At 43.6% G+C, this 23385-nt stretch overlaps 1 protein-coding gene across 1 annotated transcript; it reads right to left on the minus strand.

Moving 5' to 3' along the window:
* Positions 1-1859: 1859 nt before the first annotated feature.
* HHEX (hematopoietically expressed homeobox) lies at positions 1860-8048 on the minus strand. Its single transcript, XM_077822908.1, has 4 exons — positions 7635-8048; positions 5403-5581; positions 4931-4981; positions 1860-3121 (listed from the first exon to the last, which is right to left on the minus strand). Exons 1-4 carry the CDS (start codon positions 8023-8025, stop codon positions 2888-2890), a joined length of 855 nt encoding a protein of 284 aa, XP_077679034.1. The 5' UTR covers positions 8026-8048; the 3' UTR covers positions 1860-2887.
* Positions 8049-23385: the final 15337 nt, after the last annotated feature.

Consider the following 23385-nt stretch of genomic DNA (forward strand, 5'->3'; position numbering starts at 1 on the left):
AGGCAGCCTCCACGTAATTGCAGAAGGGAGGAAAACTGCCCAGGACATGTCCCAACACACATATAAACAGGGCTGAAGTGTTAACCGAAGGTAACTGGGAGTTCCCAGGAGCGGAGATGTATATAGCAGGCTCTCTGCAAACAGGCGAGATGCCGCACCGGAGCGTGTTTATATTCACTGCAAAGTATTGCACCCGCATACCCGCGCACCCAGAACGCCCACTGAAGTAAATAAAGCAGGAAGGGGCCCCTTTCTGATGAGACTTTAGGGAACTAAGCAACCCAGGGCAGCCAGAAGGCACAGCCAGAGCTTCATCCTGTTCCCATCTTTCTCAGGCCACACGGCACTTTCCACTTTCTTATACCGGAGAAGGAGGTCTCTCCAATGGTGGCCCTTTCGGCAATTTCCCTTCTCACCACAAGAAGGTAACTAGTGCAAAGGGCCAGATTCTGCCGTCTGTAATCCGACAACTGGGAGACTCCCTGGAGCACACAGTGGTTTGCATAGTAAGAGTCTTAACTGAGCCCGAAAAGGCCTTCGCAGCTGCCATTTCTTCCTCAGCTCTCTGCCTTTGCCTCTGGCAGTAGCCCTGTGTCTCTGCCCACGCATTCTGAATCCTGTCTGGAGAAACCACCTTCAGGCTGTGGTCCCTGCAACATTTCACCCCCCGACACCTCCCACCACAAACCCATGAACCCCTGCAGTGACCCGCATTCGCAGCCAGTTTGGCTGTGTCCGCCAGCCACCCACGCCTGCTAACTAGGGCTCCGTCGGCTTGAGGAGCCAGCAGGATGCTCAGTCGTTAGTAACCCTTCTTCACAGACCTGTTTGAGGAGCTGTGTCTCAGTGCCCCGTTTCCACGAGTTCTTTTGGCTCCTCCTGCTCAGGGTTGCTAAGGAGAAACCCCCGAGGCCTGACTCAGGGGCTTACCGCAGACTTTGGTCTGGAGGGCAGGGGTAGAGATCGATCCTACTCCAGATCCTCGGAATAGAATGGAGATAATAATAGGAGCAATAACACATCCCTTAATATAGAGGAGGCACAAAGCTGCAGAGTCTGGTGTAAGAGAGACAGCGGCTGGGGAATGCGCGGCGCTCTCAAATGTGGCAGGCATTATCATATTATATTGACGTTTACCATTATTGTCCTTGAGCCCAACCCTCTCCCATCCCCGTTTCCTCCCAGCAGTTTACTCTCTTCGCTCTCCTTTATTCCCTGGGGCTCCTGTTCCCAGAAGACTCCCCTGGTTTCGGAGAATGGCGGCTAAGATAAATAACCATTATTGACTCAGGTAGGTCAATGGCAGCCAGAGCTGGGCAGCGCCAGGGAAATCAATATCCCCCTCCCCAGGGAGCCACAAAGGTTTTCATTTTTAATCCACCCCACGTTCACTTTGATTTAAGTTTCCCTTTTTCTTCCTCTCTCCAAATACTTGGATCACTTAAGAGCGCCCTGTAAACCTTTACAACAGACTGACACACTTGAAACCCCCCCCCCCTTCTCTCGGTGGTTAATGTTCCACCTCGCTCTGTATTCCGGTGGGCAGGGGGCATGGTATTTTTTACTGTCTGTATAAAACACAAGGGCGGAGCTGCAGGCTGTAATAGAAAAATAATCCCAAATTCAACGGAGAAGTTCTGAGCATGGAGCTGCTCAGAATCCTCTAAAGCCAGGAAGTCAATTTCCCGACCCGTCCCACCAATAAACTCGGAAGGAAACTTGCTTTCCCCCCAACCCCCTCAGTTGTATGAGAGGCTGGAAATGGAGTTGGTTAAAGGCTTTTTGGAAAAGTAACATAAATTCTATTGCAAACATGCCTGTTTCAAAGAAGTGACTGTCCAATATCTGGGGTGGTCCAGAGTTCAGTTTTATTTCACAGACAAGTTCTTAAACAAAAATTTAAATACCAGTTTGTGGCTTTTTTAAAACAATAAACAAATATGTACAAAATATGAACAATGTGAGGTATAAAACCGCAAGACTTGTAAAGCAAAGGAATATATACAGAGATAGATATGTATACAGTAGGCATTAACTTCCCACTGCTAATGTATGCCTACCTTACTATCCAGCAGCTGACGTCAGTTTTTCTCCAGCAGTGGGGCCCTATCATTTGTCACATTTTCTTGTGAAACAGAGGAAGTAAACTATAAATCAGGCAAAACCAGCTTGATAGATTTTAATCAAAAATATTTCTCCTACAAATAGAATCAGCCAGATTTCAAGGCAACATCTCCAGGGACCCCAGATTCAAAAGGGCACTGTATATATGTATTGTGTGTAATATAAAAGTAAAAATCAGCTTTTACAAATGACCTGTAGCATAAATAGAATAATGTCTTGAAGAAAAGCACCATATGTGTCATGAGAGGGAAGGTATAAGGCACTTGATGAGAATTATCAAATCCCTCTCCATTTCATTAAATATATTCCTCTGATAGGAAAGGAGACTTTTAAAAGACCGTCTATTCTTTTAAGCTACATTTTGTGTATACATACAAAGGTCCTTAGCCCTGCAGTTCACACTCACTTCCCAGTTAAAGTTGAAATAAATGGGAGTTCTGCCTGACTGCATAAAGAGAGCTGGATCAGACCCAAGTCAGTAAAGACAGGACATAGTATTATTATATTTCAGTTAGAACATTAATCAATGTACAAGTATATCTTACAAATTAAATACAAAACATGAATCTGTTCCTTTATCCAAAATAAAGATCTGCCCATGAATCAACTATCTGCACAAAATAGTTTGGTTTTAGATTTACAAAACTAAGTGGTTGTCTCTGAGAAATGGTGAAAGTTTTTCTTTTGTAGCAAAACATTCTTTACAAGCCAGCTCCTATTAAAGTGCAAGCTGAATTAGGGTCCATTCTTAAAAGTGGAGCCACTAGTGGGTAGAATTATAATAGCCTTTATCACCTTCAATGTCCACTTCTTGATCTGAATCATCTGAGATTTCTGACTCAAGGTCCTCCTGAGAGACTGGTGAAGGGGTGTACTGAGACCCATCAAGAGAGACTTCTTTATTCTTCTGCTCAGGGGTCAGACAGCTCTCTTGCCTTTTATCACAGTGGCTGTCCACACTTTCAGTTTCTTCTTTTTTGCTGCCTTGAGGGTTCTCCTAAAATTAATCAGTAAACAACCAGCTTGACACCGAAATATAGCCAACACAATCAGAACACCCGTGAGTCAAGACAATGTTGTGAGGCAAAGTGAATTGTTTGAGGGGGTTCCTTCTAAGCCTACAATTCTGAGGCATTTTCAGGCGGTCTGGGCTGTTTCGATTCAATGCGCTGGTCTGCTTGTTAAATGCTTATGGAAATGCATGTGTACGGCTGTGAGCACTTCTTCCTTATAAAAGTGTCCCACTGAGCAGATGGGATTAAAGGATCATAAAAGAAGGCGGAACTGTGCTGGTACCAAAATGAGATGGGACAGCACAGCTAAGAGGCATCACAAACATAAGGGATCCATATGGCCTTGTTCCTGCTCCCACTGAAGTCACTGGCAGTTTTGTCATGGGCTCAGTAACACCAGGCTCCCAGGCAATATCATCATCATCATCATCATCTCAAATACCTCCCAGCGAGAACCTTGATCCAAGAGCATTTTGAAAGTGATTTTGTTCTCAGAAAATGTTTCTTAAATTGGCCAGCTGCTTCTTTCTGGACCAGATTATCCTTTCATTGAAACCAATGGCAAAACTGCCTTTGGCTTCAATGGGAGGTGGAACCAAGGCCCTTCATGTCATAGGAAAGAAATGAGAAAATTACCAACCATAATAATCCTAAACCTAAAACCAGACATTAAAAATGCTAATTTCAAAATGATTCAGGAGGCATGAAGCTTTCTAGAGCAAAGAGAAAGAATAGGTGGAAATGTACCTCGGATAGGGATCTGACTGACTAAAAAGGAGGCAGTGACTTAAAATATCCCAGGTAACCAGATGTCTCCGGATATTTTAGAGCAGGAGTCAGCCCATTTTATGTTTCTCAGGGAAAATGACTTCCTTGAAAGTAATTATTTCTATAGCAATAAGTACAGCTCTACATAAACCTGGAGTTATTAATAAAAGTAGATTGAGGAACAGGTGAAACCCAAAAATATTCATATAGTAAACATAGCCAACAACTTCACACTGCAGTTAATCTTTGTTTTTCATTAACATATAACCCCCCCACCCCAATTACTAATGAAAAATAGTACGATTTAAAACAAATCCTCACTTTGTGTTTATTGGAGGATTAAACTGAACACGATGTTGTAATGTTTCATCTTTTTCTTTTCTACATAATTTTTAAAGCCCTTTATCAGATATCTCGATGGAAGCTTAACCCTATAAAAAACTGCAGGATCAGATATATAATGATTTACTGATATGACTACACTTTATTTGATGGGAGGGAAAGTATTATAATTTCCAGTCTAATAGGCTGTAAGTGACTGACCTAAACTAAATGAACTCAAAAGCTAATTATTTTTTCCTAGGGCTCAAAACAATAAACAGGCTTTTGTATATTTATTTTCCAGCCTTTATATAATAAATCTGCCTGTACTTGCTATAAAGGTGTAATTAAAAGGACTAGTAAATATTCTCCCAAAGACAACTGCCTAAGCAATTTACTTATCTTCTCTGCGTTAATTAGATAAACAACATATGGGTTTACAAAACAATTAGTGTGGAGTTTTAATAGCAGTGTGTGAAAACCCAGGCATAATTGATATAGGAACTACGTTAGGAGCTTTTAACATTAGTGCTGGCTGAACGAGCCATCCTGGATTCCAGCATGACTATTTGCCTTTTTAATCAAGGTGAAGAGGTTAAACAGCCTTTCAAATGACTTTTGCATACAAGCTGGAATAGGCGATCACGTTCTAAGATAAGATTATTAAAATACTTATTTCTATAGAAACAGAAACATCCCAGTACCTGCTTTAGGCGCCTCCATTTAGCTCTGCGATTCTGAAACCAAGTTTTGACCTAAAAACAACAGAAAAAGGCACAACGTTGTCCCACATTCGGTATATCCCAGGCTCAGCTTAAAACAAAGTCCATTTGCTCGGGTGAGGGCGAAAAAAGAGGAAAAAGAAAAACCAAGCAGCAAAAAACGGGCTGCTCAGCGACCCCAGCCTAAATGCAGAAAACGTCTGAGTCACTCCTGATTTCAACCCATGCCACTGCGAGCCGAATTTAACCCCAGGAGAAGTAACTCAAACCTGCGGAACACGCAGGGATTTACACGGCCCTGTCTGGTTGAAAGAGCGGTAAAGAGGAGTGCTCACTGAGGAGTTACGGCCTTGGCTCCCAAAGGCGCAGGGCCCCCCATGTGTATCCTGTGGGGCCTACGGGAGGCAGCCCCGTACTGTGCTCCCAGGTGCGGGGGGGATTTGCTTGGCCTCACCTGCCTCTCGCTGAGCTGGAGCATCTTGGCCAGTCGTTTTCTTTCCGGCGGCGAGAGATACTTTTGGGTCTCAAACTTCTTCTCCAGCTCGATGGTCTGGTCATTGGAGAAGCGAACTTGCCCCCCTTTCCTCTTGTGCAGCGGCCGCTGGATGAAGGGACTCCAGAGCAAGGGCTTCCCTTCAAAAGAGACACAATCCCTGCACGTTAGTGGCAGACAGTAGCTGGGGCTTGTCTCTCCCGCGGCTTGGGGCTGGGCTCCAGTCCCGGGGCTTATGCCCGCCCTGCAGAGAAACTTGGCCCTCGGAGGGTCCCAGGGTAACAGAGAGGGAGGCGTTCGCTGCGGGTGCCGCATATACACTGCTGCGTCTGTTTCTGATACCCCGGGGCCCTTTTCTGTAATAGAAACACTGGCTTCCCAAATGGGAAGCCGGTGCGTTTCCCCACTGGTCAGAGCTTACTGCACAGCAGACCGGCTTTGCCCGGTGTGTACCCCCCTCGCCAGGAGGGCTACAAGTGCTGGGTGCAGTGTGGCTCTGAGGCGCTTCGCTTTCAGTGCACGCGGACTCTTCAGCCTTAGTTTGATCTTTCGCCTCTGATTTTTACATCAGTCGAGCAGAGGAGACCAGTTAAAGCCACCCAAAGGGCCATGGCAACATTTCCGTCAATGTGTTTCCTGTTGGTCTATCTCGCAAAGAAAAGAGAGAGAAAAAAAACTTTGCTTCCTTCTGCTCTTTCACTGTAATAACCCAAAGAAACTACCTTGCCTTCTCTGTGCAAATGTTTGCCCGCATGCTGAGAGCATGCCTCACTGAAGTCCTCACTATCTCGAGTCTGTCAATGGTTTGTGCTAGAAAGTACTGTCATTATCTGTCTACTTCACCTTCCACACGGGTTAGCAGCATTTCTGTGGAGATACCTAACGTGGACTCTATCATTTTATCTGTATTTTGTATATCCTTATTAATCACACAAACGATGCTGTAGCTAAACACCAAACGCTAGTTGTTGGAGACCCCCCAAGGGGCATAGGCAATTGGGGGTTAATTACTTAACATTCGCAATCGAAATGTAGCTCTTGGGTCTGATGGCCGTATGCAATGTATATGGAAGGAGGTGCAGCAATCCACACTTAATTACATCAAACCAAATAAAACAAGTTGCAGTGCCCCCTGGTCCCAGTAACTCTCCAGTTAGAGCCTTTGAGTCACTGTTTGCCTTTCTGTCTGTACCCTTTGAAATGCAGCATTGTTTTTCGAGATTTTGCTTGCGTCAGGCTTTAGTAATTCTGGTGCAAAACAGACTCAAAAAATAGGAAGCAACTGGTTATTTTAGCTGTCATAAAGTCACATCCCACACAGAGGAAATGAACAATATCAGAAAAACGGATCCCGGCTATCAGAAGTCGAGTGTTTCCTGAATTTGTCTGTATTGAGGATGTCGATAAAATAATCAGCAGTGTGCACGACTCCCGGGGAAGAGCCTGCTTCAGGCAGCCAGGAAAACACTTAACAGCTTCTGAAACCAGATTTACTCCTATCGAGAGCTCAAGATTTCCTGTATGAACGGAAAGGGTCAGCCTCTTTCACTGCACAAATTTGGTGAGTCAGGTCCAGTTTTGCAATCAGTAAGAACAAGTGCTGCAGCTATCAATACGCCGGCTGAGGCTGGGCTCAGCCCCCAAGGGATTGAAGATCTCAGCCTTGCTGAGCGGAGTAGAGAAGGGACCGTCCTGGGGGTTGCAATAGAAGAGTGACCGGAGGCCTGATTCTGATCTGACTTATTGAGGGGATGCACGAGTGCGCCTGAGTTACTCGGGTCCCAGTGAGATCAGAATCAGCAGCCAAACGTTTTAAGTCATGTGCAGGCAAAGTCTCAGATCTGAAATACGATTTTTCACTACAATTAAAACTCTCCACTAAAACCACACACGACATTACTAAGGACACTCAGAGTCACTTGGTTGAAGGAAAACAAATCTGAGTCACCAGCGGGCGGGCGCTGCGGTCTGGCTCCAAACGCGAGAGCTCAGCGCTTCTCAGTTTACTGTAAATCAGACTGAGGCCAGGGAGAGTTTCAATGACTTTCAATTGCAGCCCCCAGCAGCAGAAATGCAGAAGCGCCGACGGCCCTGCTGGGACCCAACCGCGCGGGGACCCAGTGCAGGGCGCGGCGAGGGGACAGGAGGGGAGAGAAGCCCGAGGAGGAGGGAGAGAACAGAGGCGCTGCTTACCCAGGGGGTCATGCCTGATCAGAGCGTGGGTGTAGTCGTTCACGGTCCGGGGGAAAGGATACAGGGGGCCGGCGTAGGTGCTGCCGCCGTAGGTAGCAGCCAGGGCAGGATGGTGGGAGAAGGCCGGGTGGATCGGGGTCGGCTCGTAGATGGGGGTCCTGTAGGTGGACACCAGGCTGGTGAAGGAGGAGTTGGGAGACGGCAGAGTCGGCGGCGCCGGCGAGGGCAGGGGGTGCGGCGCGGGGGGCGCGCCGGCCCCTCTGCCCAGGATGTCCTCGATGTAGAAGGGCGTGGGGTGCACGGGCTGCAGCAGCGGGGTGGGCGCGTAGAGCGGCACGCTCACCCCCATGGCCGCGGCGGCCGGGGACGAGGCCGGGTGCTGGTACTGCATGGCTCCGCCGCGCTCGGCGCTCCCCTCCCTTCCCCCTCAGGCCGCGCTGCCTGGCCGGGCACAGAGACACGCGCCCCCCAGCACCCCGCCCGACAGCAGCCCCAGCCTCGGGGTTGATGCCTGCACCGCAGCAGCGAATTTCTCCGGGCTCAGATTACCCTTCAATAGGTTTCTATTGGCGCTGGGCGGGGCCGCCCGGTCTCTGTCCCCTTCCTGCCAGTGCTGTGTCTAGCCAATGAGCCTGTCCAGGCAGGGGAAAGCCAGCCCCCCCCATCGGCAAACACTCCCCCTGAGCAAACTCCCCACGGCGCCAATCAACAAGCGCTGGAGCCCAATGTTCGCTGGAGCAAGTGGGAGCAGAAAGCGGAGCGGAATCCCTCCCAAAGTATAACCAGGTTTAAAAAAAGAATTAGCTGAGATCAGGGAGGGTAGGTCCTTCAGTGGCTATTAGCCAAGATGGGCTGGGAGGCAACCCCGGGCTCTGGGTGTCCCTAAACGTCTGGCTGCCAGAAGCTGGGACTGGGGCACGGGGCCGGATCACTCAATAATTGCCCTGTTCTGTCCGTTCCCTTCGAAGCATCTGCCATGGGCACTGTGGGCAGGATGCTGAGCTAAATGGGTCATTGGTCTGACCCAGGATTGCTGCTCTGGCCCTCCCTCATGGTACTATCGGGGGGCATTTATTGCCTCGCTGCACACAAGTTCCCCGGGTCCTAGTGACCGACAGGCTCCCGCTCCTTTCTTTGGATGTGGATGGCGTTTTTGTCTCTGACTGATGCAGTGATCATCCTGGCTGCGCAGGAGCAGCTGCGAGCTATACCAGGACAGGACATAGCCCTGGCCGAGCACAGCTCCAGCCACAGTTGCGGGGGGGAGGGGGGTCGGCTACTAGCTCTGCAGCCCGCTCGGGGTGATCAAAGGTAGGGTTTCCGCTGGGCAAACATCCCTGGTAGCAGAGCTGTACGGCAGGAGCCACCCCAACCCCTCCCTGTCGGATTTTCCAGGAGCCACGCCACTCCTGCCGCTGTTGTGTCCTTCGCCCTGAAGGGGTCCGGACTCGCCACCTCAGTGTAGGTGTCACTGGCTGCTTGGCTAGGACAGGTGATTGGGGCCGCCTGTAGCAGGAGGTGAGCGCCGGAGGTGAGCACCCAGTCCTGACACGCCCTCGTGGCTTGCTGTAGGGCCGAGCCGCGCTGCGCCGGTCTGGCTCTCCCGGGAGTAGTGAGAACACAGCTCCAGCGTGGCTTGTTTGACACGTATTGATTGAATCGCCAACCCGCGAGCCCACAGTGTATCCGAAGGAGCTGCTGATGTATTTAAAGAGCGGCTACGGAGACTCCTTAATCTTCCATATCTCCAGCTGCTCAGTTTATCAGGACAGCTCCCCGGGCCCTAACTGAGCTGTTGACAGGCCCTGGGCACCCCCAGGACCGGGCTGGGTCCCGGACAGGGAATTAGGTATGCAGGCATTATTTCCTGCTGCACTTCTCGTCACCTCGTCAGACATGGAATCCTCAGGCACCAAGCTTCCAGCTAGCGGCGACCCGACAGTAAACAAAGGGGGTGGTTGGTGTCCTGCAGCTGGACTGAGCCGCCGAAGGCCAGGCGCCAGACGCACCGGATCAGAAGGGGATTTCAGGCGCTGGGATCCAACTTCCTCCACACTATCAGCAGAGAACAAGCACAGCTGCCTGCCTAGCAGTACCGCAGCCTCCGCTGGTTTTCCTCTTTAATAGCGCCACCTGGATCCCATCGATTTCATATTTAAAACTGTGTGTATAGTTTGCTGATCGGTCCCCAGTTTTGTGTATTCAGGACGTGGAGGAAAGCAAATGCTCGAACCCAGGGACTACGCTCGCCTTCCTTACTGAAGCAGGCCCGCTACTCCCTCTCCAGTTATTAGTTACGTGCTAGAAGGAATACTCCTCCAAGCCCGCTTCCCCTACAGAAAACTGTTCACAAAATGTTCTCCAATGAAATGCTTTCTTTGAAAGTGAACTTATTCCTGACGAGACAGTGAGGAGTTTTTTTCCTATTTGAATAACACTTGGAAAATAGACTGATTAATGCATGTCTGTCTGGGAGAATTTTCGATTGATCGATTTTCCTGGCTCTACACACACACACAATTCGCAAATGGTGACACCGAACACAGATGACTAAAATGGTTAAGGAATAACAGGTGCTGTTAAAGAAAAAATGGTCTCTGGTTGAAACCCACAAAGATCTTAATAACTAAGGCTCAGAACAGGAGGAAGGGGTGTTGGTGAAATGGAAATATATTTTTTAATCATACAGGGTTTTTACATTGTTAGCAAATGCCAAAACTCACCTTTAAAGTGTATGCCTGTGTCTTGTAAATTTCAGGTACCCGTAAAATAAACTGACAATTTTGATTATTTTTTCTTTGTATTACGTCTCCCAGGCATTGCTTTTTCCATGGGATTTAGCTAATATTTTCATGTGGAAGTGTTGGATTTGCAGCTTGATTTCTTTAATAAATGTACAATAAACTGATGACCTTTAGAATAATGATGTGCACGATATGAAGCAACAGTATATTGGGCCCACAATATTTTACAAGCTGTCGATTCAAAACCCTGAGAACAAGTTTAAGCCGAGAAACCTCTATGTTTTGCTGAATTATTGGAAAACAAATAGAGGAAGAGATTACTCTTTTCTGACTTTTATACAAGCAATAGGCCTTGTTAAAAGGAAGTTTTAATGACACAGTTATTACATTCCACTACCACTGCATAATCCCTAACAAGAAAAATGAAGCAGTTAATGTTGCACTTCTACAACACCGCCCCTTTCAAATCCAATTGTTAGACCTTTGCCTTCTCTTTTCTGTCGGTTGAAAACTATTAAATCCACATTCATGAAATGTCACATTTATTGAACTACATAATTTTTTAATATCACTAGTGTAGGTTTTATAGCTGATTTTATTGTTTTTATAGCCATTCGGGGCTCTAAACCCCAGGTTTTTTCAATGTTGTCCTTATAATTTTTTTCACACAGTCAGAACTAATAAAATAGAACAGTTGTGACTTTTTAATGCAAGGGGTCTCGGAGTTTCAATATTTTCACTCTGCTGGATACTAAAACCAATAAAAATACATGAGATTTTAATTTATTTTCTGGATTAAATAAGACTTTTCCCCCTTTTCTTTTTTTCTTTTGGAGCATATATTTTGTTTGTCGTTTCTGTGAAAGAGGTACTTCTTAACCTACACGTTTCTAATGCAGCATGAGATTTTTAAAAATTAAGGGTATAGAATGTTATTACTAATACTATTGCTATGAACGTACATTCTGGTTCGAATTTACAGACCAAAAAGCATTTAAAATAAGGGAATGTAACGGTATTCTAGACGCTACAAGATCAAGACAAGCAAAATAGCTCTTTGAAGCTTGTAGCATTGTTCTATATTCTTACTACAATTCACCTTATTTCATCTGAAAGAGCACTGGGGGAAATAATGTTCTATGCGTCAGTCCAAGCAAAGTTAGTTCATAGTTAACCTTTCGCATTAGCTCATAACTGGTTTGACTAGCGAGCTTTGAAATATATACAATATATTTTAAACCCCACCAAGTTTACTTGCTGAGCTAAAGGTTCTTATTTGTCCTTAGTTATGTGTCTCTCACGTGCACCAGTATAAAGTCACCCCAAAGGGCACATGATCGACTGTGAAACTCATTATTTTGTTTAATAATTTTAAGGCCATATCCTCCCACCTAATTTTTCTAAAATTACCCTTATCTTTGAGGAGTTCTGCATAAAAAAATGGGGATTATGTGCTCCTTACTTTAAGGATATCAGCAATTTAGGTACTGACTGGATGATAGAGCATAAGAGGACCCAGGTCTCATCCAACTCTACAGTCCCTGGGTGAAATCAGCTGTTACTCATAAGAACATAAGAACAGCCATACTGGGTCAGACCAAAGGTCCATCTAGCTCAGCATCCTGTCTTCTGACAGTGGCCAATGCCAGGTGCCCCAGAAGGAATGAACAGAACAGATAATCATCAAGTGATCCATCCCATCACCCATTCCCAGCTTCTGGCAAACAGAGGCTAGGAACACCATCCCTGCCCATCCTGCCTAATAGCCATTGATGGACCTATCCTCCATGAACTTATCTAGTTCTTTTTTTAACCCTGTTATAGTCTTGGCCTTCACAACATCCTCTGGCAAGGAGTTCCACAGGTTGACTATGCGCTGTGTGAAAAAATACTTCCTTTTGTTTGTTTTAAGCCTGATGCCTATTAATTTCATTTGGGGATCCATAGTTCTTGTGTTATGAGAAGGAGTAAATAACACTTCTTTATTTACTTTCTCCACACCAGTTATGTTTCTATAGACCTCTATCATATCCCCCCTTAGTCATCTCTTTTCCAAGATGAAAAGTCCCAGTCTTATTAATCGCTCCTCATATGGAAGCTGTTCCATACCTCTAATTATTTTTGTTGCCCTTTTCTGAACCTTTTCCAATTCCAAAATATATTTTTTTGAGATGGGGCAATGACCTCTGCACACAGTCTTCAAGATATGGGCGTACTATGGATTTATATAGAGGCAATATGATATTTTCTGTCTTTTTGTCAATCCCTTTCTTAATGATTCCCAACATTCTGTTCACTTTTTTGACAGCCACTGCACATTGAATGGATGTTTTCAGGGAACTATCCACAATGACTCCAAGATCGCTTTCTTGAATGGTAACAGCTAATTTAGACCCCATTATTTTATATGTATAGTTGGGATTATGTTTTCCAATGCATTAATCAACATTGAATTTCATCCGCCATTTTGTTGCCTTCACCCAGTTTTGTGAGATTCTTTTGTAGCTTTTCACAGTCTGCTTTGGATTTAATTATCTTGAGTAGTTTTGTATCATCTGCAAATTTTGCCACCTCACTGCCCCTTTTTCCAGATCATTTATGAATATGTTGAATAGAACTGGTCCCAGAACAGACCCCTGGGGGACACCACTATTTACGTCTCTCCATTCTGAAAACTGACCATTTATTTCTACCCGTTGATTCCTGTCTTTTAGCCAGTTACGAATCCATGAGGGGACCTTCCCTCTTACCCCATGACAGCTTACAAGCCTTTGGTGAGGGACCTTGTCAAAAGCATTCTGAAAATCTAAGTACACTGTATCCACTGGATCCCCCTTGTCCACATGCTTGTTGACCCCCTCAAGAAATTCAAGTAGATTGGTGAGGCATGATTTCCCTTTACAAAAACCATGTTAACTGTTTCCCAACAAATTATCTTTATCTATGTGTCTGACAATTTTGTTCTTTACTATATTTTCAATCAGTTTGCCTGCTACTGAAGTCAGGCTTACCAACCTGTAATTGCCAGGATCACCTCTGGAGCCCTTTTTAAAAACTGGTATCACATTAGCTATCCTCCAGTAATTTGGTACAGAAGCTGATTTAAATGACAGGTTACACACAACAGTTAGTACTGCAATCTCACATTTGAGTTCCTTCAGAACTCTTGGGTGAATACCATCTGATCCTGGTCTATCAATTTGTTCCCAAACCTCCTCTAATGACACCTGCTTCCTCATATTGGCACCATTCAGAAGATAATTGGGGGTGGGCAAGAGGCATAGGCTGCAGAGAAGACAGGTATCCACGCAGTGCTTTGGGGTGTAGGATACTGAGAGCTGGTTTTCGATGAAAGCTGCAAGGCGGAGGTTGCATACCTGGGGTGCGTCTTGAAAAGCGGTTGTGGCTTTTCAGCTGAACTCGGTGTCGAAATGATGTAGATGTACCAGCACGCAAATGGCACAAAGGAGGAGAAGGCCACTGATGCACCCAGAAGGGGATTGAACAGCTCTGGCGTTCACATGCTGCCCGTTAGAGGATCTCTCCATGTAACTGCTAAGTGTTTGTGGGTGTTAGCCTGGCACAAGGGAGGGCAGTTTATTCGGTACACTGTAATAGCCTGGCTTCTACAGACACTCATTCTGGTCGATCTAGTAATGAGCATCATACACCTTAAAAAGAAAAGGAGTACTTGTGGCACCTAACCTTAAAGACACTTTTTCATGTTTTCGACGAAACTTCTGTCTTTATGCGGCTCTTTACTTGCATTTTTGTAACGTGCCTCATTCTGGCTTTTAAAACCGAATGCACTTTCTGTGATTTTGGCAATAATCCTGGCCACAGTTTTATGATTACAGTAGCACCCAGAGGTCTCTACCGAGAATGGTCCTCACTGTGCTAGGCGCTGGACAAACCGTTTGTGGGTAGCATTATTTTAAGAGCGAACTAACCTATTTCCCCCAATACCTTACCTGTTAGGAGCCCAAACTAAACACACCGCACCTGCCCTATATTTATCGCGATAGTCTCTGTTGTCATTCTGACGTGTTCGCTCACCCAGCGGGCTCCATCCTGCATTTGTCTGAAATGTTGGCGCTTACTACCATGTGCAGGGAGGGGCAAAGATCCCAGTTGAAGACATGACCCTGCACCTGGGACTGGATAGATAAAATCCGATCCACAAGTAAGAACCTGGGGATAGGAGGGGCAATATAGGGCAGTGGGGAGTCTTCAGAGAACAAAGAAGATGCATATTTCCCCTGCTCATAGCCCATTTTGCATTAGCCATGGACCCTACCAGTGGCTGGGAGAAGAGGCGAGCACATGAATAGGGAGAGGGCTATATTTTCCGGCTTTAACCAGGAGGAAAGGATCTTTGCCAGAAAGGAAAAAAGGGTCAGAAATTCATTTGTAATAAGATCGCATGACATTTTTCATTCCTCTATCTTTTCTCTAAGGTGAATCCCAGCAGCATGGATTTCTTGGCTAGGATATATTTACTTTTTTAATGGCGACTCTAATGCAGCTTACGCAGCAAGGTGACACAAATTTCACCTTTCAAACTAACAATGTGGAATTGTCAAGTTTCTTCCAAATCCAGATTTGATATCTTTAAAATTCAGCTTTCATGTTTGTGCTGTTTCTCTTATATCTGGGGCACTTATGAGTAAGTTATATAACTTTTACACCAATAGGAGTACTGAAACTCAAGCCGTGGTAGGTTAACATAACCATATAAAAACAGAATATCTAACCATACGTTCTAAATGAAAGCAAGATTGCTCTCTATCGCCACCTAGTGACGATGAGAGGTACACATTGTGACTATGCTTCCAGATCTTCAACAATAACTCCTACTCTAGCCTTTGATAAACGTCCAATTCATTACTGTAAAGTAGGTGCACAACTGGTTGAAAGACTTAATTCAAAGAGTAGTTATCAATGGTTGGCTGTCAAGCTGGGAGGGCGTATTGAGTAGGTTCCCACAGGGGTTTGTCCTGGGTCCACGACTATTCAATATTTTCATTAATTACACTGATAGTGGGGTGAAGAGCGTGCTTATACAATTTGAAGAGGACACCAAGATGGGAGGGGTTGTAAGCACTTTGGAGAACAGGATTAGAATTAAAAAAATACCTTGACAAATTGGAGAATTATTCCGAAATCAACTAGATGAAATTCAATTAAGACAAGTGCAAAGTATTTCAGGTAGGAAGGAAAAATCAAACCCACAAATACAAAATGGGGAATAACTGACGAGGTGGTAGTACTGCAGAAAGGGATCTGGGATTTACAGTGGATTACAAATTACATATGAGCCTGTAATGTGATGCAGGTTGTGAAAAAGACCAATACCCTGCGGTGTACTAACAAGTGTGTCCTATCTAAGATATGGCAGGTAATCGTCCCACTCTACTAAGCTCTGGTGAGGCCTCAGCTAGAGTACTGTGTCCAGTTCTGGGCATCACACTTTAAGAAGAACAAATTGGAGAGTCCAGAGGAGAGAAACAAAAATGAGAAAAGGCTTAGAAAACCTGTACTATAAGGAAAGGTTAAAAAAATAAGTATGTTTAGTCTGGAGGAGAAGAAGAGACTGAGAGGGGACCTGATGGCAGTCTTCAAATATGTCAAGGGCTATTACAAAAGGACGGTGATCAATTATTCTTCATGTCCATGGAAGGTAAGACAAGAAGTACTGGGCTTAATCTGCAGCAAGGGAGATTTAGATTTGATATTAGGAAAAGATGCCAAACTATAAGGATACATAGGAAGTTGTGGAAGTGGAATCCCCATCTTTGGAGGTTTTTAAGAACAGATTAGACAAACATCTGTCTGGGATGGTCCAGGTATACATGTCCTGCCTCAGTACAGTGGGGTGGAGTCTGTGACTTCTCAAGGTCTCTTCCAGCCTTACATTTCTATGATACTATTATAAGAGGACCTGAAAGAGAACTGTTCAACAGCATATCAGAGTCACCAGAGGAATATAATAGTTATAAATTAAATTAAAATATCTTTGTTATAAAATGGTTGAAAACTTAAAGTTGTGTTAATGTTAACATTAAAAATCAGAAAGTTTGTAGTTAAACTTCCAGTACAACCTTATCCCTGATCCAGTATTCCCACCACACATACCTTTATTAACTGTGTGATAAATGAGTCATATAAGAAGGGTGCTAACATGTGGGGTAGATATTTTGGAGTGTGGATGAGTTATATCAGGCTCTCCAATTTATTAGTGAATTTGTGGAAGAGGTGTGGGGCATACACATGAAACTCCCACTGATAAATCTATCGAAGGTATTTCTAAGGTGCCAGTCGTGCAAGTATCTATGCCCTCCCATTGGTGTAAATGGGAGTTATAGAAGCAGATCAAAGGCACTGTATGACACAACCCAATGACAATATAGTTATGTTTCATCTTTGATTATTTTGACTATGACAGAGTGACTGATTTGTTGGACTGAAAAATAATGAATAAATAATACGGCAGTTTCACAAAATACTCATATTTATTATTGGCTGAAACTTCAAACATGTAACTCCCATGTCCAAACCAATTCTCTGAACACTATGATATGTAAAAAGAACAAGAGAGTCATGTTTGAACAGATACATACATATTTCAGTTTTAATTACACTTTCGAAAAGACTCTCCCATAAAACAATTTTTCAAACTACCTGCTACTAACCAACACTATGTACCTGATGTGCTATCTCGTACATATGCATTGAAGTCAATGGGAGGCACAACAATCATAAGGCTGGACACATGTGAAGGCCTATATTTAAAAAGTTGAAACTGTCCATGTATTTCTTCTGTCTGTGAGGTATTCCAGTCTCTGATCTTCCTGAACTAATAGTTGTGAACTAGCACATACAGGTATGGGAGTTTTGAGTACCAAAACATGGATCACAGTACCAATAGTTAATATTGTAATATTGTATCTATTAACTTCAAAAGAGCTACACCAGAGATGAGCGGCTCCTAGCTGAAATCAATGGAGTTACATCAGTGGTGAACTTGGCCCTAGGAGATTTATGGGAGGTGGAGTGAACTTCCATCTTGTAACACCAGGAATAGGTTAGCAGCAAAAATTACCTCTAAATTGATTCCTGAAGTATGTGTAGCTTTCCAAGATGCTCTATAATGTCTGCAGCCATTTCACTTCTTCCCACTGCCGGAAAGATCTCCAAACTCTTCCAAAAGAGGTGACCCTGCAAGCCCTGAAAATCCTCCAAGGAGGAAACAGTACAGGATGGAACATTTCATTTTCCTAACACCCCAGAAACCAAACTGTGCTGCAATCAGTGGCATTATGTATTACAGAAAATGAAGTCACACAACACTGTGGTGTTCCAGATATCTTGGCTGTTAGGCACTTTCCTCTAAAAATCATCCTCCCCACCACTTTGATGCAATTTAAATGAACTACAAACAGAATACATGGAAAACTCTCATTTCCATACAATTCTAAATTGGTACATGTAATATAACACAGAACATGATGAATCTTTGCTTAGAAAAAAACTGAAATTAATTAATTAATTAGTTGTTGTTCCAGGCAGAGCTGGCAGTGACCCATAAGGTTGCTTATCATTTTCTGACACAAGATTTTACATTCAACTGCTTTTAGTTTTACTCGACTTAAACCATTCAGGCTGAAATTTTGCATGCTAGAGGTCTGCCTCAGGCTAAATATTTCTGGAAAGTTTAAACAAAAATGGTTCAGTGGTTTCCAAGAAGGTTAGGGGAAATACATTGTTCTGCCAACCTTGTACTCATCTTTCAATCATTGTATTGAGAAGCTCTAGTGCTCCTTAAATGAGAAAACGTGTGGGAGGGAAACAGAGACCACTGCAAAACCTGTAAAACATGTAAAGTTCTCTTCTTGCATGTTCCTTTGTATTCTCTCCTCCTGGGGGAGTGGTCTGTAGTCAGACAGAATAGAGGCCTAGCCTGTAAACTCCACAAATCCAAAGATCTGCAGAGAGAATAGAGCACAAATCCTGGGCCATCCTTGGGGTCGGCCTGACGCTCCATTATGAATAGAAAGCACCTTCTTCTATGGCACTAGGTTACCATGCTGTAGGAACCAGGCTGCTATTGGCTGAATGCCCATTAGCTGTGTACTGTCTCCAGCTCTGATAAAATAGAAGCTGCAGAGGGGAGTTAATGCTGCTTTTAGAACTGATTTTAGAATTATCATAGCAGATATTTATTAGCTTCCCAGAAGAAAACACTGCTGGGGTTTGGCTGCTTCCTGCCTCCACCTCTTCTAACTCCCAATATTCTCATCATTAACTCCCATTCTGGGACATCTTGACACTGTGGAGTACCTGCAAAGTTCGTCCCTGAAGTTCCAGGGAATGGGATGGGAGCATTTCTGTCCATTTTTGCTCTTCTTGATAAAGGAAAGGAAACATAGGTCCCAATATTAGAACTAAAGCTTTATCCAGCCTTTTATTCTAGATTGTCATGATGCTGAAAAGTTCACAGAGTCCAAATGGTTATTATGGTACTAGCTTCTCTCACTAAGATTCTGAAGTTGATTTATCTAAAGATTCACATAATTCATTGGAGTTTCTCTCTGAACCTCAAAGGGGGCATCTCCTAGATTATTTTGTGATTTAATGTGTTTCAGACTATTTATTCTTTTCTATTCCTCCCATGTCTTAAATTGTTTCTTATCTGACCTCTACATTTATGAGAATATGGTGAACAATGTTAAAAAAACAAAACTAATTTAGTTTTTCAGAAAAAACTATTTATGTTATTTCTTCCTGTTTGATATTTCTTCTATGTCTCCTACCACATAAGGTGGGCTAACACAGATCCTTGGTATATGGGGAACTGACAATTTCTTGGCTAATTTTTATTTACTATGAAAGAGTGACTGCAACATGTTCAAACTTCTATCTTTATGTAAAGGCTATATTCATAAAAGTTACACCCCAAAAATGCTTATAAATCTCCACGACCAGATTCTTCTTTGCTCTATACCTTGCACAAAGCAATAGAGAATCTGTCCCCCAAACTACAGCAATTACAAAATACTTCTTTATATGTAGGGTAGTCAAAATTCAAAATACTATGAATTTCAAAGTGGACTTGCACAGCAAGAGTTTCATTGTTAACAGTTCAGTTGGTTCCAAAGTACACAGATCTAATTTGATGTCAATAGAAATTTCACATCAGGCATGAATTGAAAATGTAACTCAGTTATATTTTGTTAATGTTTTCCAGAGCCTTGAATGTTCCCCTTACATATTTTAACATGTTTGATCATTTTGGTATCAGAAAATCAATTCCTAGGTGTGCTCATTTTTATTTTGGGTCGATATGAACATACAGTAGCTGTTAATCGTCAAATACATAAGATTAAAATAACAATCAAGCCAAGTACCAAAGGTGTTCAACAATGGAGTCACAAGGGGAATTAGATATTAGTCATTGTGTGAGAAATATAGGGTTAGCTATAAAGCCCAGATACACAAAGGTATTTAGGCTCCTAACTTCCATAAATTTAGGAACCTAAATACCGTTGTAGACCTGGGCCAATAAGACTAATTAAGGCTTCAGGAATGGATGCTTAGAGACAAATTCAGAAACTGAGTAAAAGGCTGCAGTTCCAGTGATGTCAATGGTTTCCTAGGGGAAAGGGAGTTTTGCTTGTGTCAGAACTGCAGATTGGGCCTGGAGTGTATGTTCTGAAATATTTTGTAAGGTAAAATTTTAGGTGGCTGAAGTAAAGAAAGTATCAGTTTTCCCTAAGGCCAATACTACCTCTATCTCTTTCTCCTGCCCACAATCACAATCCCCCTAATGGATGAGAACTGCATTTCAGGGCCTACCGTATGAATCACATTACCATTAGTAATAGCACACAACAGGAAAATACCAAATAATAGAGTGAAGGGTCATTTTTGTATTTGATATTTTTGTATTTACATGTAATAAACAACAAAGAAATACCTTAGAAACAGTGCTATTAAAGACCATCACTGGAAGAGAATTTTCCTTTATGAAGACAACAGAATTCCTTTCAAATGGATGTGTTCAAGGAAAAGACAGTCTGACAGAGATGCTATCATTAAAGAGAAAATGGCATCTTGTCAAATGCTTCTGTTGCCGATGATTCAACATGGGCCTTTGACTCTGAACACTTTTTAATTTTTATTATGATTATTATTATTTTTTGCTATTGGGGAGTGGGAGGAGAGAGAGAAGAGAGGTCACATGAGGGCAATGGACAGTGGATTCACATAGAGACAGATTCCTCAGCTCAGTCCCTACATTCTCCAGCCCAATCTTAGCTGGGCAGGTACACGCAGAAAGGCACTGCAGAACTGAGTTCTGTAGTACAAGGTGGGGTTTGTACTCGACTCCTAAATCCTGTTCCCACATCTCCACCCCCTTCAAAAGACCCACATAGTTCAGTAGGATCTAGGGGTCTCCATGGCCCTGAGTTGGGGGGTAGGATTTGCGCCTTGGTGTTGTCATCCATATGATGCACAATGCATGAAAGGCAGATAGATACCTGTTCACTGGTGAGGGCTTAATTGGTTCATTATGTGTCAAGAATAACAAGTATGTAAACCAGCAGGGAACACTGTGAAGCTGTCATCATTGCTTTTTATTTTGCCCTCTTTGTACGATGCTAAACAATTCCTCTTACTCTTTAGTGTTTACACACTTAAACAGAAAAGGAGTACTTGTGGCACCTTAGAGACTAACCAATTTATTTGAGCATAAGCTTTCGTGAGCTACAGCTCACTTCATCGGATGCACTTAAACAGTTGACAGTTATGGCCTGTTACTTCCTAAGCATTGTTTAGACAACCTATACACATTTATTTCTTTAAATCTTTCCCCAACTGTCAGTCCCTCCAACCTCTTTAGTCACATTTTTTGCTCCCCTCCAGTTTGTCTTTTTGGTAATGGGGCACCCAGCCCTGATTGTAATATTCAGAGCCCTGGTCTACACTAGGACTTTAGGTCGAATTTAGCAGCGTTAAATTGATGTAAACCTGCACCCGTCCACACGATGAAGACCTTTTCTTGGACTTAAAGGGCTCTTAAAATCGATTTCCTTACTCCACCCCTGACAAGTGGATTAGCGCTTAAATCGGCCTTGCCGGGTCGAATTTGGGGTACTGTGGACACAATTCGACGGTATTGGCCTCCGGGAGCTATCCCAGAGTGCTCTATTGTGACCGCTCTGGACAGCACTCTCAGCTCAGATGCACTGGCCAGGTAGACAGGAAAAGAACCACGAACTTTTGAATCTCATTTCCGGAGACTGTGGGAACTGTGGGATAGCTACCCACAGTGCAACACTCCGGAAGTCGACGCTTGCCTCGGTACCGTGGAAGCACTCCGCCGAGTTAATTCACTTAATGCACTTAGAGCATTTTCTGTGGGGACACACACACTCGAATATATAAAACCGATTTCTAAAAAAACGACTTCTATAAATTCAACCTAATTTCATAGTGTAGACATACCCAGAAAGTCTCACTAGAGTTGTAAGAAGAGAGGCTGCTCCCTCCTCACTCAGTGATGTGATGTGGCTACACATGCAGCCCAAACTTGCATTGGCCTTTTCCACTACCACATCACCTAGCAGACTTCTTTGTAATTTTCTGTTACCTGTCTCCTCAAGGTCTCTTTCAGGATTATTGTGCTTCGGGTTTTCCCCTCCCATCCAATGTATATTTCTGAACATTTCACTCCAAATTCCGGGGCTTATATTTTTCCAAGTTAAATCTATTTTTGTTGTTTCACATCCATATTTCTATCCTCTCTATGTCCCTTTTATTACTGTTCTGTCCTCCCGGGCATCTGTAATGCTTTCCAGTGTAGTACCATTACAGAATTTAATTAATATGCTATTTACTCCTTGCTAGGTCATTAATGAAGATATTCAATAAGACCCGAATGTCTACTTGTAGCACCTGTTATACATCTCTCCTGCTGGAGAGGTATCTATGTATTGTTACCTAATTTTGCTTTTCCAGTCCATTTTATAGATAGGCAACAATGCTCATACCCAGGCCAATCTGAATTAATTATAATTAGGAGTTTGTCAGATTACTTGTTACTTTACATAAAATAATGATGGTGGCTGCACTATTGTGTGAGCCATCAAGCTGACGTGGAATGGACATCAGACCCCTTTCCCAGGAATGGTGCCAAATCTGTAATCAGTGGACGGGTTAATTCAGTGTGAGATAACCTGATAGCTAAGAAAGATCTCATCTATGATGGTTTTTTTGCACTGGTACAGCTACACCAGTGCAGACCCTTAGGGTAGACACATTGCACTGGTGTAAATTATGACTTTGAGCACAGTGAGCCACACCGGTGCAAGTCATAGTTTACACTGGTACAACAGGGCGTCTGGTCTGCTTCATGACTTACAGCTATAGTGCAGGTGCAGTTACACCAAAGCAAAAAACAAAAAAAACCCCACCCAGTACAGACCAGACCCAAGATAGCTGAAAATGCTAGTTTCTGTCTGGGTTGGTGCAGTTTTAGGCACGTCCTTTCCTCTTCCCCAACAGTACTACACAATTCCTGAAGCTGCTTTTCTTGAAACATTACTGTTCTCCTAGCTAGTTTAGACCATATTCCAGATCTTCTCACTAAGAAGTTAAATTATGGCATGGAAGAGTGCTGTAGGGAGTACTACTATACCCGTAGTCAGAATAAAAACAAACCAGATTTCTAGTTACCCACAGTGAGGCTGCTACATTATTGATCTATTTAGTTATTTTTTTGCAGCTTAAGATGGAGATACCAAAGTCAGTGGCTGTTGTGCAGTTCAAATTTTTAAAATGAACATTGACTCCAGTCTCTCTGAATTAGTCATTGGACACATTTATCATATCTGATCCAGCTGGTAGCCAGAAGACGGTTTACAGCAAAATCTATTCCTGTATGCAGTTATTTCAAGGCTGCAGGTTTGCCCACTTTATTGGTCAAGCTGTCAGTTTGCCCTCTC

Source organism: Eretmochelys imbricata, chromosome 7 (genome assembly GCF_965152235.1).
Source record: "Eretmochelys imbricata isolate rEreImb1 chromosome 7, rEreImb1.hap1, whole genome shotgun sequence".
In the NCBI taxonomy this organism is placed as follows: Eukaryota; Metazoa; Chordata; order Testudines; family Cheloniidae; genus Eretmochelys; species Eretmochelys imbricata.

Excerpts from the sequence above, each read along its gene's own strand:
- HHEX (XM_077822908.1), bottom strand. The coding sequence starts at position 8,025 with ATGCAGTACCAGCACCCGGCCTCGTCCCCGGCCGCCGCGGCCATGGGG. Across the intron at positions 4,982-5,402 it reads TCCAGCTCAGCGAGAGGCAG|GTCAAAACTTGGTTTCAGAA; the intron begins GTGAGGCCAAGC and ends TGTTGTTTTTAG. Across the intron at positions 3,122-4,930 it reads AATGGAGGCGCCTAAAGCAG|GAGAACCCTCAAGGCAGCAA; the intron begins GTACTGGGATGT and ends GATTAATTTTAG.